The sequence below is a fragment of the Rhopalosiphum maidis genome, chromosome 1 (assembly GCF_003676215.2).
Source record: "Rhopalosiphum maidis isolate BTI-1 chromosome 1, ASM367621v3, whole genome shotgun sequence".
Taxonomy (NCBI): domain Eukaryota; kingdom Metazoa; phylum Arthropoda; class Insecta; order Hemiptera; family Aphididae; genus Rhopalosiphum; species Rhopalosiphum maidis.
This window is the reverse complement of record NC_040877.1, coordinates 38454814-38471800: the sequence shown is the minus strand read 5'-3', so window position 1 is coordinate 38471800 and position 16987 is coordinate 38454814. Positions and strand designations below refer to the sequence as shown.

General features: G+C 27.8%; 1 protein-coding gene across 2 annotated transcripts in view; it reads right to left on the bottom strand.

The window, feature by feature from the left end:
• The window catches only part of LOC113548841 (cyclic nucleotide-gated cation channel alpha-3), a 102470-nt gene that overhangs the window by 9848 nt on the left and 75635 nt on the right, over positions 1-16987 (bottom strand). For both annotated transcript variants that reach the window (XM_026949925.1, XM_026949926.1), the window contains exons 3-5: positions 6833-7017; positions 3124-3652; positions 1186-1833 (exon numbers count right to left, since the gene is read on the bottom strand). In XM_026949925.1, the coding sequence (XP_026805726.1) occupies positions 1186-1833; positions 3124-3652; positions 6833-7017 (1362 nt within the window). The remainder of the gene's footprint in view (positions 1-1185; positions 1834-3123; positions 3653-6832; positions 7018-16987) is intronic.

Sequence of the window (16987 nt, the reverse complement as noted above, 5' to 3'; positions counted from 1 at the left end):
TGCGTTTTTGTGACGACGATCATTACTTAGCCTCACATTAATGGGTTCTAATACAGAAAACTTATCGTTTTTTTGAGCGGAATATCTATATTTTGTAATGAGAATTAATCACACAAATTTAATTTTTAGTTTCATAATATTTATTGAAGAAATTTACATTTTGAAAGGTTTTATTTGTTTTTTAAGATGATAAATAACCTATTTTTTATGTTCAATAAGTATTGAGGAAAAAGAACAACATGATTTTAATTTTAACGGTTAAATTATTGTAATATTTGTTTTTATATTATGCTTTAAATGTATATAATGTATATAAGTGTAGAGTGTTTACTATTGTATACATTTAAATAAATCATTTTTCAGACAGATAAATATAATTTAATCATAATATATAAGTCACTACAATAAACTCATAGTAAGGTCTAATTAGGTATTTAAATAGATCAAGGCACATTACGTATATATATATATACGTAATATTAAGTAAAATGTAAAAATACTTTGATTAGCTATTACAATTAAAATTAAAATGATTTTGAATAAGTATATACACCTATTTTATTTGAAGCAATTACAAAACTTCTTGTAGCATTTTTCACGTGTATAAAGATAATATTATAAACATATTTCATTTTTTGAAATATGTTTATAATATTTTTTATTTCTATTTCGAAGTACTTATGATAATGTACACAACTTTTGTTAAAATGTCGTACCTATGTATAATTTTTAGTTTAAAGTACAGATTTAAGATTTTAATTAATTAGGTGCATAATATAATATAGTTTATGTTTAGGTTCTACTGGTATATATATTCTATTGGTATATATATATATATAGATAGATAGATTCAATAGTTAATATTAGATTAAAGTTCAAAGTATCAGTGACATATTTAAGAGAGATTATAGGTAAGATCACTACCTTCTAAAGGGGGGCTTAAGAGTTAGAAATTGGTTTTTGATATGTGTTTATAACGATAAATAATTTAATAACATGGTCATTGGTCAAGTTACTGTTAAATAAATTAAAATAATCAATATTTTTCACTCATTTTTCAGTTAAAATAAAATATTAAAAAGGTTGACAAATGTGATCGAGCTTAAATACGCCACTGATATAAACTGTAAAGAGTATAACATTTTAGATAGAATAATTAATTATTCTTTACTGCTTTCGTCTTACCTTGGAATTCTTTGCGACCCGCGCTCACGCTCACCACTATACTCGCTACGTGGCCGAGAACGGTGGCGAACAGTAGAAGACCGAACAGCAACTGGCATATGACGAACGCGTACTCGCCATTACTTCTGGGTTTGGGCAAGTCACCGATGGTGGTCAACGCCAGCGTGCACCAGTAGTAGCTTTGTAGGTACCGCTTAACCGTGTCCGTTTCCTCGGTGTCCGAGTCTGTGTATACCCAATTCTTGCTACCGAACCCGTTATTTTTGTAGATTATGTGGTAGAGACATCCGTTCCAGTGAAATATCACCAACAAGTAGTGGATAAGACTGCCGGATCGGATGAGGTTCGGGTAATTGGTGTGCCGTTCGGTCCGGTCCATGAACGCCCAGAACCGGTAGATCTTTACTATCCGAAATGATCGGAGGATGGAGTTGAACCCTATGGACAGATAGAGAAAGTCTAACGGCAACAGGCACAGGCAGTCTATATAGAACGTAGTCGAGTTCATGTAGTGGTTGCGCAGTTTGGCGGCGTCCGTCTGCAGCACGCCGTCCTCCAGGTAACCCGTGCGAAAGTGGAATAATATGTCTATCACATAAAGGAGATCGCATATATAGTCCAGACAAAACCAAACTACAATTGTATTACCTGCGAAAAAACATTTATATGATCATTTATATTACTATTATTTTTGTAGACATACCTATACTGTACTATGCCTATAATATTATGACTACGACAGAAGTATATTTGATATTAAAGGAGCGGTGGAACAGATTACTGTCATCTGTATCACGCAATCCCGTTATACATGAAATGTTTATGATGTACATATCAAATGCACTTATGAATTGAAAACGAAGAGATCAAAACGTTACACTGTCAAATGAAATTGATGGTTCAATAAGATTTGAAGCCACTAGAAATAATTTGGCACTGAAAGTAATCCAGAATGAACAGATAAATGGTTTGATATTTTTACATTTGAAAATGTTGAGTTTAATGTCAAATCAAAATTCAAGTTATACAATTAGTTTAAAGAAGATGGTATGATTACACATTTTTAGTTAAACTTTTCTTGACAAGTCACATACTTGAACGGTTGAGTTACAATAAAACTTAAATATAAAGGAGGAGACACTTATGGTTTCCGAGTTGATTGTTAATATAACACATACTATATTTATTTTATCAGACATATACTGAAATTAAATATAATTAGTCAAAACAGAAAAGTACAATTTTTAAATAATATATTATTACATTTTATAGTGACATTGATTATATATAATCTAATTTATTCTTTCAATGCATAATAGTTAATATTTCTTAAAAAAAAGTTTGAGTTGTGTTTGCGTTGATATACGCTTTGATTTCAGATGTTAGAACCAAACATAATTTTACAATGTATATAATATTATCTTATTGGTTATTTTATTGAAATTTTATTTATGGACATGCATTGTAGTAGTGTATAGAAATTGTTCTAATTATGTAAATATGAAGTAGGTAACTAGGTAAGTTATTTTCTAATTCCTATGTAAGTTTTTAAGTTTTTTTTTTCATAGATTAGGTTATCGTGGTTTTTGGGTTATATAAAAAAAAAAATAATTTAAGTCTTACTCAGTCTAAAATTAAGTCTTGTATCTCAGTATTAGCAGTATTTCAATAAAATATACCTAATCGCGTGAAATTTATCGAACAGGCAAATATTCTATAACCATCATAAATTACTTCGTATCGTATTCGTATACGAATTTGAAGGTCTATTCGACTTATTTTTGAAACACGTCTTCATCTGACAACTGTACAGGTTTACGTAAATATTTTTTTCGTTGTCTAAACTTCTTTAATATGTCAAACATTGTTTGAATTTGGTTAGATAGCCTAACCTTGACCTATTACTTAAACATTCTTCATTGGACAAAAAAGACTTACGGTTTATTTCGCTGAACGCGAACCGATAGATGATCACCCAGAAATTGTAGAGGAACGCCATAGACACGACCATATTCCAGTAGTAGCAGAGCTGTCCGGCGGGGTCAAACACAAACGACCATCGTATGCCCTTGACTCGGTCGGATGTCCGGTCTCTGTACTGCCGGGGACCGCCGTTCTTTTGCCGGCCACCATCGAAACAGATGGAACCGCGAGCGTTGTTGTATGACGCCCTACCAGTCGTGGTGCTGCCACCACCACCGCCGCTTGACGCTGCCGCCGCGGTCGCGCCTGAAGCACTTCCGCTTCCGGCGTTACCCCCATCACCACCTCCGCTACCGCCGTCACCTACCCCAGCACCGGGGCTATCGAAGTTGACTCGGCTCGGACGGTGTTGCCCGGAGGACGATTTGCCGCCCGCCTTGGCCGCTATGTCCGAATCCGAGCTGGCTATGCCACCCGGCAGACAACTGCTAGTCTGGTTTGTGTAAACTGGTGTCAACGAGTCTCGGGAGTGGGAAAAACAGGTCTGTGTACACAAAAAGGGTCAGCAATTAAAACAAATCTGATATTATCTCATCTCTAAACACGAAAAGGGACAAATGGACATGGCTGTTTGGACGTGATATCATTTAGACGCGACTGATTGGACGTGATGTCACTTAGCTACAATTGTTAGGATGCCAAAAAAAAGACGCACCAGATTTTACGTTTTTACATCGAACTTGCTATTAATTAGCATGTATTTGCACGACCATTTTTAGAATTCTTACGATGCGTATTTTATTAAAATGCCACAAGAAGTAACGTAGTTATGTGAAATATTTTTACTATATCATATAATTTATTTATAATAAATATTATGTAAAATGTGTTTTATTCAAATAACTTTCTCGAATCGTCTCATCGACATGGATTTATTTTTCGCCTGTGACTAAATTAAGATATCGTTTTCCAAATCATTGGCCATAGCACATTTATACATTTTACTATTGGTACATTAAGTTTAAATATTAAAAATAAAAGCATTATTGCGCCCGATTTCTAACAATAATGATTTAAATAAAAAATGTATAATATTTAATTTTCATGTATTATCCACTGGTAACTACTTTATAAGTTAGGTTTATCATAGCAAAATTAATATAATATAATATTTATACATGTATTAATATACACTTTCATTTTACGATCACAGTTTATGAATGAATCTATGAATTTAATAAATCATAATATTTATATTATTGGTTAATGTGTTAAATATAAGCGTTGGACATATTTTTCCTTACCTAACATCATTACTATGAGTGAATTATTTAATCATTTAGTTTTCATAATCGTGTGTTTGGAAAACTTTCTCAGACTGTCTATTTTATCTTTTCAAGACCACGCGATCTAATTTAGTATTAATATGCGTCTATTCATTTACATAATATTGACTTATTTAGATTTATTTTTCCATGTTTGATAGCTGAACAAAATTATCAAAGACAAACCAATTTACTTCTTTTTTGGATACAAAAAGTTTGATAAAGCATGATCACTTCTCAAAGTGCGTTGGTTCCGATGTCAGTATTCTTACTAATTTTATCGATTCAAGGAGAATAGCAAAGAGTAAGTAATTTTTTTCTTGTAATAATAATTTAATCAAGTTTTGTCTTAACTCTACATTTAATGACAAAAACTGTAATTGTATACTTCAAAGTTTCATAAAAAGAAAACGAAAGGATATTTTTGAATTAGTTATTAAATATATGCCAACGCATTTAATATTTTTTAGTTATCGGATTTTCACTGTATAGTAAAATATTAGTATAATATAATAACCAAAAGTATAACGGAATACTGATACATAATTGAATTGCAGCATATAGCGGCTTAAATTTCTCTACATAATCTTTCATTATTAAACGTTAATAATTAGTGTACTCAGTATATGAAATGGGCTATGTGTAGATTAACTCTAATGGTATAATGGCTAAATACAATATTATTAAACAAAAAAATGTATATTTAGATTATTCATCAAGTTTGAAATTTCGATAAACACGCAGTTCTCATTCAAAAATAAAATATAAATAAAATATTTAGATGCGTATATCCATTATTTTCGTATAAATAAAAATTACCCTGTAATTATAATTAATCAAAAGATAATAATTGTAATTAAAATATTGTAGTTACCCTATTTCGATTAACAAGTCGGATATGATTAGAAACACGATATTTAATTTTTACTAAGAATAAAAATTGCTATACTATCGTAGATTTAATATGGTTTGACATAGTAAAACGATTACAATCTATTAAACTGTATAAAAAACATACACTTTTAGTATATTATATACGACGAATTCACGTTAGAGCTGATTCACATTTGATATTTTTGTTAAGTAATTTATCTTTTCTAATACAAATGTTTTGAGACAAAAATAATTGTATTGAAAAAATAAACAATAACGCATCTATGTTTTTATTTGAGTGGTCAACAAGAATAGCAGTAGTTAATGGTATCCAGACAGTGAGTTCACAGGGAAAATTTATTTCAACTCCCTACACAACTCATTCTAGAAGTTATCCGGGCACGTACATACGGCATCGTGTTCAGTTGTGGTGGAAAACGTGGTCTAGTAACTTATAAAATACATCTATTGTTCTCTTTTTCCTCTATAAAATGAAGATTTCTGGATTAGATTCGATTTAATCGCCAACACTATAGTCTCTGGTCAAATACGAATCGACTGTGAATAAAATAATATTGTTTCTAAGTAGGTACAAAACAAACACCAATCGTTTATTTATTCACAATTGTACAAATTTTAATTCCATAGAATTTAAAATGAGATAAAAAGCACTTGAACATTTCAAAAATGATATTAAAAACATCTATGCGATAATATTAATGTGTATTATATGGTTTAATTTTGTTATTAACTGCAATTCGAATCAATAATGATGTAATGTTATTAGCTTTTAAATCATAAATATTAGAAAAATATGTTCTCTCTAATGTATATATATGTAATAAGATAATAAATTATATAAATATTGTGTTCGTCCATCCATATTTTTTTTCTTGTTTTTAAATAATACTTTTGAATTACTAAATTTTGTTTTAAAATTCAATAATTTATTTACTTATATAGAAACTGATTTAGAAAGTTATGCGAACTATTAATAAACGACATAAAAATTCAATTATTATGAAACTCAAAATTTAAATAATTAAATACGGTAAAACTATTGCTCGTAGTAATAATTGTATTAATATTTATCGTTATACAAACATATAGTTAATTTTTTCATTGATTGAAAACTTGATATATATTTTATAACCATTATATTATAGTAAATAAAATAATAATAATAATTAATTGATATAAAAAATATGAATATATTTCGATTAAATATATTATTATTTTTTTTTGATGAATTGACGTACATTTTTGAAGAATAAATACTTTTTGGTAGTTACTATAAAAGTAATTTTAATATTGAAGAACTATGTATATATTGATTTATTTTGTATTTAGATATTCATAAAATACTTTAATTTTTAAATTCACAATAAAAAAAAAAAATAATGATTTTAAATAACTAGTGCGCTAAATGTAAGTAACCTATTTATTATAAATATTTTGTGTGGTTAGCTTTAGAATTATAATTGTTTATCAAAAAAAGAAAAATCATAAAAAGTAATTAAACTGACCTGAGGTGGTTTTCGATTAACGCCAAATCTACATCCTACCAAGTCGAGTAAGCTTTGTCGGCCAGCCGAAAGCCTAAGTGATTCGACACTGGATTTAGTACCAAATCTTACTGGACTCCCAGTATCTAATCTTGTGCCAGATATGCTTAATCGTTCACCAATCCGCCCTGTGCTGGTGATCGTTCCTGAAAAAGAAAATAATTTTTTAAAAATGGCATGAAAAAGTGTCAGTTATAGAGTTGGATATGGTATAAGAGCAATTCTCACTAACTCATTATTTTTTAAGTATAAATAAAAAAAAATTTTAAGTTTATTATTTCATTCAAATAATTATTCATTAAAAATTCCTGAGCAATTAATTTTCTACCGACCAGTCCGACCAGTATGCTTAATATTTATTTTATACATTGCACATTACGGATTTAAAGCAGTGTTGCAAAACAAATACCAATATTTCAGTTTTTAATAATATATTTTGTATTAAATTATTTTGTACAACGTTTTAGAAATTTACAAATTATTTATCAATTTATATTTTGTATATGAAAACAAGAAAATTCATTGAAAAAATTGTATTTATTCTAAAGGAAGATGGAAAGGATTCATATTTATTGCTAGTCGTTTTGACGGTCTGGAAAAACAAACGGATATGGTTTATGACCGTAACGTTTTGGACCCTTCCGGCCAAACATTATTATTTGTGCTTTTTGCTATTTATCATACTTTTTTTTTAACTTTGATCCTATGTTGTTTTTTCCCTTCGTCCTAGTTTGTAATGTGATTTTTTCATAGTAAAGGCAGTGGAAAAAGAATCGTATAACAAATAATGTAAAAAAGGAAATTGATCTAAAACAGAAATGAAAAATGCATAAGTCTTGTTTTAAACAAAAGGTTTCATAAATACTGAGTTCATTATAAACTCAGAAAAATTATATTTTAAAGAATGTGTAGACCGGAACACGCATCAGCTATCAGCTGTATAGAAGGTTTTGAGCTTATCTGGTCATTGATTAGGTCACTAATGTATGTAGTAAAATTTAATTCAACGAACAATTATTGCATACTGAGCAAAAGTGACGGGTGGAAATGCATATTTGTATGCTATATTATAATTACATTATTATTAGTGTTTTATTAACTAAGTAGATTGATCTATTTTTTTTTCACAAACACGACAATTAATAACTTATAAGTTAATACTTAGTTTATGGTTTGGGTAAAATAAGTTTGTGCTAAATAGATTATAATTAATATAATTTTTTTTTAAAAATGTTATTGTATTTAAAAAATAATAAATTAGAATAGGTAAGTATACATTATAATTATAATATGCGGGTCGCAGGTATCTTTTTACACGATTAACATTTTTTGAATTAGGTACAACAAAACAATTTATATATTATTTATATTGTTACAAATTTTTGTTGAAAATTTCAAGTTTAAATGAAACATAATTGATTTTCACATAACAACTACAAAACAAAGCTGGTGTTATTTTTATTTCATATATTTTTTAGTAGTTTTCTCTATCTTTAGAAATTATTTTTTCCTTTTAGTATCAACTTGATCTGATTTTACGTTAGAAACTAATCTCCCTCAATGTCGAAGATTGCTACAAACTTACAGTTCTAAGACGTGATAATAGACACACACACAAAAAAAAACTATATATCATTGTAAAACCAAAACATTTTAAGTATCACTGTGAATAAAATTTAGTATATAAATACAATATTTGATATTCTCATTGAATCGCATCTACTTTAAACACTTAAATTATTACCAACGAAGAAAACTTCGAATTAATTTAAATTATTGTTTATATTAAGATAGTCAAGTATGCACAGGTTATTGTTTGTTATTAATTTCTTGAGTAGTAAGGTATGTTCTTGAAGTGTCATTTTGAGTGACGCATAGATCGATAATCTAATAAGCTATTGGTACTTTAAAAAAATTAAATTAGACAAAGTTAAATATTCTTGTAATTTCCTTAAATATAAAGAAAATGTTATCAATAGATTAATGGTGAAACACTTGATGGGTAGCTATTACACGTTTAATACTGTTATTATTATTTTTAAAACGTTGTGGATTTAATTTGGGATTTAAATGTTTGTTTGAATTGGAGTAATAGAACTAGAGACAATGAACACTTTATCAAAATTGTAAGTCACTGCAGTCATTTATTAATTTGCATTAAGGGAAAATGGGAAGAAGCCTTCTTAGCTATATTTTCTGCGGCAGGTTGGAATTACTGAGATTGATAGTCGGGCCGAGTATATCTTTGCGTTTTAGCCTCTAGGACATTTACAAACTGCCAAAAGAATTATGCAGAAAATGCAAGAGATATCAAAGTCCCTATCACAACCCTCTGCCAACAAAATCCTTACATATAAAGAGAAAATCCGTTACGGTTAACAAAATGAGAAACCGTTGCCAAGACGATGTACTGCATAAGATAACACGCTTTAAATGTGTTCAAGTATATAGCAATAAGAATACACTTTAATGAGTAATAGTAAAGTCTCGCTCATTTAGTGAAGTATCACTGAAGATTATATCTAACAACAATATATATCCAGAACTATTTAATTTTATACTTACATGTATCACTATACATTATTAACGTGAATACAATTTTAATAAGTTGATAAAATACGTATTAAAAATTTTTGAGCTGATAAAAAGAGCCTATTTTATTTATTTTTTAAGACGCATTTTTAGGCAGATTGAAAGTTAAGAAAGTTTTATATCAAAGCATTGAACAATTTATAGAGTAAATTTTGAATAAATAATATGACCATTTGTCTATTATTTTAGTTTTGAGTATAGTTTAAATAACCATCATCTATGAATTGATTTTTGCATTTCAAAATTGATTGCAATTATTAATACTGAAGTATAATATCGCATTTGGTTATTTAATAAATATTTTTAGTTTTTGCCTGTTTCGACGACACAGATATTTATTTCACTGTTCATATGCGTATTTCGTATTCATAACATATTCAGTTATTGTCCTTTTTTGTGCATAGTATCAAAGTTTCGATTTCGTGAACGAAACAGAATACAATAGGTGAGCGAAATATATTTTAATAAAGTAGTGGACGATATAGGTTGGCAGCGGTATGATATATATATATATATACTGGCATCCGGCATCTGCTACATCTGGCCATGAGGCAAGCAGGGTAAGAAACTGATCCACGAGTCGTGTCATCACTCGTCTTTGGAGGGGGTGATTGGGAGAGAATATAGATTTAGGATTCTCGTTTAATACCAATAGTACCTAATAAAAATAACTCGACTTCGTCGTCCAAACTCCAAAATATACAACTTACTGATATATCAGATATGATTTCATATTGTAATACGTGTGTTGTCAATTTATTGTCAACATCATCATCATCATCATCATCATCATCATCATCTTCGCTTTTTCGTCGGGCGGCCATAGTAATATTATATGCACTGTGCAGACTCGACAATTTCAACTTGATAATAATCCTCCTACTAGCTTATTATATATATAATACGAGCGAAGTCTTCGTCAACTGTGAGAAGCTATACGATTGGCAATACTCGTCATCGACAATTTTTATTATTAAAAATAAGGTTCATATTTTATTCAATAGTTATATTCCGCAGTTCCGCACATTGATTGTTCATAGTATTTTTCCATGTGGTGGTGTATTCAATTGTTATTCAGCAGATATACAGATCTTATATCGTTTGAATCTATCATTCGGTTACTAGACATTGTTAGAGTCTGTTCTGGCTAATAAATGCAGATGTATTAGTTATGGTAGAGCCAACGGTGATCTCTTTCCTGAACAACGACGCGAACGGGGCAAATTCGGTAGATTTGGGCACTCGAGCCCAAAGATATGGACGCATAAGAGACGTCCTATATTTACGTGGGTGACGAGTCAACGGTATCATTAATTGCGTACACGCTAGTTGATGTGTTATGTGCGGTGGTAGAGATTGGACGTATTGTAATTACCTAGTGTTATGCCTTCACAAGTTCTAAAGATTAAAGTTATTAGAATTTTGGAAGGGGGAACTGGCAGATAATTAATTCTGAAACTCAGTTCTCATTTCTTAACGATAATTTTATAATAAGAAGTATTCACTGTTCATATTTTTATGCAAACGACATTGGTAGCAAATATTTTGAATCTATCTATGTGATTAAAAAAGGGTTTATAATTGTAATAATATCCTTAAATTTTAAATTGTTCATTTTCCCAATACAAAATTTACTTATCTATTAATACACATTACATTTTAAAATGGCGTATTAGATTAGTTTTATGGTTTTATATACAATTTGTTTTTCTATAGTATTTATTATTTGAATATTATGTAAATTATGTAAATCATATCACCATGTTGTTGACGCATTTTACGAGTACATCAAACAAACGGTAATAGTATAATACTTATACATTTCTTTTGACTTATAATTTGTTGTTATGGATCTAAGTAATTGTAATTCAAAAACTATTCTACTAATCTATTAATTATTAAATTTATCAATTATTGGTTATTACATACAAATATTATTACGCATTGAAGATAACGTATGACTTGTGTTCAATTATCTATAGTAATTACTCGATTATTTACTCACGATTCTCTTTAAATATGTTAAAAATGTTCACATATAAATTATATTTATTTATACAACTTTAAATTGTATTAATATATCCTAAGAGTATTATTGAAAACAGTAGGGAATCACTCAGAATTATTTTTTGAATCTAATAATTTGTTGTTGTCAAACATTTTCAAATTATAAATAATAGTGCACCATTATCCTGATAATATAAAATGATTGACAAGTGACTTTTCTATAAACATATTTTTTCATATCATATATAATTTGATAGGTATAAAAACAAATTGGCAAGTTGGATCTATTTGGTTCTTGGTGATGTCAAAAAAAAAAAATTCTTAGTTCTTACCAAAATAATTGAGAAACAAAAATAAATATATACTATGTAAAAATGGGGGGAAAAATAAACATAAAAGTTTATTACAAAACCAATATTGTTTTAATTAAAAAATGAATAACTGTAGATATTTGAAATTTTTATCTAATATTTTTTATTAGTATATCATATTATATAATATACATTTTAAATTTTTGTTTTTTTCCCGTTGATAACTATCGAAAAGGTTGAAAATTTATCATATGGATTATCATAATAATATTTTGTTTTTATTATAATATTAAAAATACCGATAGTACTTATTATTATATGCATTATGCAGTATTTATATATATTTTTCTTATTTGATGGATAGTGATGGATAACGATAGTGTTAAGTGTTGTATAATTTTAAATAATAACAAGCTTAACTATTAACAGTAATAGTACCTAAAGTTGAATATTAAGTAAAGAAAAGTCAGCAGTTTGAACTTTTAACTTTATAATTTATTTTAATCGACAACGACATTGTATTTTTGAGTAATATTACAATATTTATAACTAAAAATATAGTAGTTCGGTTGACAATATTGAATAAACTTAAATGGTGAGATTATATTATATAAACTTCAAGTTTCATTTTTACTGTAAGGTACAATAAATATGTATAATAATTATGATGACTTTTACTATTATGCGTAGTGAGTTACCTATTATATTAGATGAGTTCTAAGTTGTAGGTACATTATTTAATTTAACCAAATAACTCAAATTGTGATATTCAAATCATCAAAAATATAAAACTTCATATCATAACGTGTAGTCTTATGATAATGTGATCACCATGTAAAATCACATAACATTATTTCAGTTTTTATAGTTTCACACACAGTACACGAACTTGATGTAGCGCAATATCCCGATGAAGTTTCGAAAGTATCGAATGATTTATCTTTACAACGAGTTACTGTTGTTAGCACCGACGTAAAAAGAACTTTCAAATATATTCGTACAGTGGATTTGATACGCTAGACATCTGTCAAATATGAGTTGTTGTATACAAACATTTTTGGAAGAACGCATTAGTAAATTTTATAAAACGATGCTTCTTAAACAAAATTTAACTTATAGTGACCAAAAAAAAAAAGTTTAAAATAGTGTTTAAATTAAAAATGTTTCATATTATCAGATATTTTTTTGTGAATTTTAACCCGTAAATTTAATTTGTTTTAAGTTTTAAAGTGTTAAAACAAACTTTCCAACGTTTTAGTTGTAGAACTGAGATTTTAAACTAGGTCGAGATTTATTATTTACATGGCTATAATATGATGAATTCATCTTATTTATGTTGTTATTTATAACTTTAATGAATTTCAATTCCATTATAATTTCTGATACAATAAATTTACGAAAATAATATTTAAAATTTTTTTTATTATGGAATACAATAACATTGTTATCTGTATAAATTATAAGAAAAAGAAATATTGTAATTTATTCGGAAGAAAAGAAACAGATCTTATTATTATTTTAAGTAATAGTGGAGTTTTGTAAGTTTCCAAAATTGATATTTTTAAATTATAACAAAGCAATAAAAATCGATTTCCGAAAAATGATTACTTTTTAATAAAATTTACAATTTTGTTAAAATTAAAACTTAAATGTCTATAAAAACAAAAAAAATGTAAATGTACTTATTTCCTATATTTTTTAAATTGCTATACAATGATTTGTACATTACATTTTTAAGTAGTTTGACTTACCTAAGAAATATCGATAATTTCAAATTACTTTTACATCACATAGGTATGTTAAGATAAATGTTGGTGAAATTGTTAAATCCATATGGTCATTATTTTAAGAACAAATACAAAAACCGTGATTAAAACATAAACGTTCTGAAGATTTTCTTGTTTTTCCGTTGTTTTTATGAGTTTTTTTTTCAATTATTAAAAAAAAAGGTTTTATTTTTTAGACCTCAACTTATTTAATTTTATATCTGAAATTACTCATATAGTTGAAGATTTATGTGTATATTAATCTCTCAAATACGCGATGACTGATAAAAAAACAATCAAAATCTAAAAGAGTAGTTTTTTAAAAATAAATATTAACCATTATTGTTCAATGAATAATAATAAATTAATAAAGATATAGCGATTTTAAAAATAATCTAATTTGAATTAATTAACAAAGTGGTGTTCATAAATTGAATGTATTTTACGATAACGTTTTAAATTATCATAAATATTAAGTTTGGTCATTTCAAAATTGTATGGTTAAAGATTAAAATTCATAAAAATTAAAATACTGATATGCAAAGTTTAAAAAAAACATTTGCTATTGTTAAATGGTAATTTATAAAAGATCAGTAAATGTAAGGGTTTAGGGTATGTGTTGTGGAATTGTCTCTTATAAATATCAATCTATATTTAAATAAATAAATAAAACATGTCTGATATTTTTTAAACGTTTATTGAATAATATACTCATTTAAATATTTCAACACGTGTCCTAACTCCTAATCCAATTTGGTTTTCTTAAGCCAAAATGCTAGATAACAATATAATTAGGACCAAATAATTGTATTACAGATTGAATAGATTGATATCAGTTAGAAGTAGAAAACATTTTTTTCCTTATTTCTTATATTCTTTTTTTTCAGAAAAAAAAACATTTAAATCTTTTTATGGAAATTTGTTTTGTAGGTATAAAAAATAACAATAATGGACATTGGTAATATTATGTATTTCACAAAACTAAAAATGTTCCTTATACAAACAATATATATTTCTCATATCGTAGTCTAGATATAATAGTTTTACACGAGAAATTCTATGTTCAATATTATGATAAAGTGAATAATTTTAATTTTTTGTTTTTCCTATTTATACTGTAAGTTCTAACACTTCAAACACATTATTTATTTCGAACCAGGGTTTGGAAACTTGGTGATTTTTTCAGTAATGGTTTCGTTCTGATTATTATACTAAAATTAATGAGTTTTTAAAAACGTACATATTTGATTTGTATATTTATAATGAAGGACAGATGATAATGAACATACATTGAGTATTTTATTTTTTAAGTTCCAAACTTAGCATAAAAATATAATCGATGTTCTTTGATCGATTTCGTATAACCGTATTAAAGCTTTGTGACAGAGAATAATATTAAAATATATAATATTGTCAACGAATGATCAATATTTCAGATAACTATAAATTGAAAGGATTTGCATGCACAGATAGTCTTCAAAATATAATACAAACAAAAAACAGAAACTTGAATAGTGATTTGTGACTATGATAATTTTAAAATTATAGTAATAAAAGTTAACAGATCATCATTAACAAATGCGAATAAGACATATTTATAGCATAACAACAGTATTCTAGACTAAACTTGATTTTAAATTTTAAATTCTTGATTTCAGATCATATATAATAGCTTCGATACTATGATATCGTTTTTTTTTTTTTTTTTGATAATAGGTTATTAGTGGTAAAATCATCAAACAGCGTCTTGTTCACTGCATAATAATTTACTTTGTACACTAATATTAAATCGGTATTATAAAATGGAGATAATTATTTATTACTGAAAATCACGTGCTAAAAAACCTAGGTATAATAATACAAAAAATGTAGAACAATTCAATAGTATAAACTATACACGATTGATTGTAGTAATAACTCTTTCGATTGTCGTATATATAATATAAAACATAATTGGCTACTATTCAAATGTCAACCGGAGACGAATGAAAAAATATCGCATTAGTTCGGTATTAGATATTTCAGTGTCACCGATCTATATGTCAGTGTACAACAAAACATTTTAGTTGCAATGCAAATTTTTTTTTTAAATCGTACTCAGTTCCAACGAAAATTGTGCATTGAGTGTGCGTGGGTTAAATATGCTATTATAGCAATATAGCCAACGAATTAATTGTTCGTCATTACGGATCGAGAGCGTAATATATTTAGATGAACCTACATCGGGTGATTAGTGTTTGAATACGACTAGAGAGTTGATCTTCACTCGACTTTATACTTCAGGCGATTCGACAGTTGTTCCTTTACTTTATCGCAATACTTCAATAAATTTTAATTTCGTTCGGATGTACTTACATAATATTGTGTATGTATATACAAATTATATAAATATTTAATAATTTACATAGACTTATAATATATTTGATGATAGTCGATCCGACTATAGAGTGGTCACAATAGTTTGATTCCTTTGCCATTAAAATATTTTCATAGACTTAGCGAAAGATAATGACTTGGTAAATTTATTCGAGTTTATATCATGTGAAAAACAACAATTTTGATAGATGTCCTTCCTATTTAGCAATAAAAGAAAATGAAATGGTCGACATATCAGCTTTTCTAGCAAAACATACCAAACAACACCATCTAAAAACATATCCTCTGATGATCTATTCACACTGGTTCAAAATAAAGCTATTTTGTCACGGTAATACTAGCGGGACCCCGTACCGCCTACCAATAGACTTTAATCCATCAAAAGTTCAGTGAAACATTGGTATAAACCTCCGGAACTCTACCGACGTCTGCACGACATTGCCATCAATAGAATAAGAATCGGATGCACTCTTGCTACGCATTCCCTTCTAAAAGCAAAAAAATCATCCACCAATATGCGACGTATAACGTCGAACACGCGTCACAATAAAATACATATATTCGAGGAATGTCCCATGTACGAATCAACACGCACAATTCTTAATCTTGCGCGCAACATCAAAGGAATTCTTCACTTAAAAAAATCTCTAAATGCGATCTTATTTACAAACTCTATAGCTTAATCGACATATATAATGATAATAATATAATATGATAATAATATCATAATGTAAGCACAGAACAATTATTTACATATTGTAAATACCAACACATTTTTATCTGATCTATTAAAAAATAAAAAAATAAAACAAGAAACCATCAGTTTGTGTGTACGTGCGGCACCGTACGGTGGTGCCGCGTCCGTTTAACGTCATCGGGAAACACGAATGTGCACTGTGTTATAGTATAGACGTATATTATACATATTATATGATTATGATGGCGTGTACACGACGTACGACCCAATACACAGTTAGTTGTTGTTTTTGTTGCTGCCGTTTATATATTATACAAAGTCAAAACACGTTGCCGAAACTTAGGCGCTGTTTTATATTTAAGTGCGC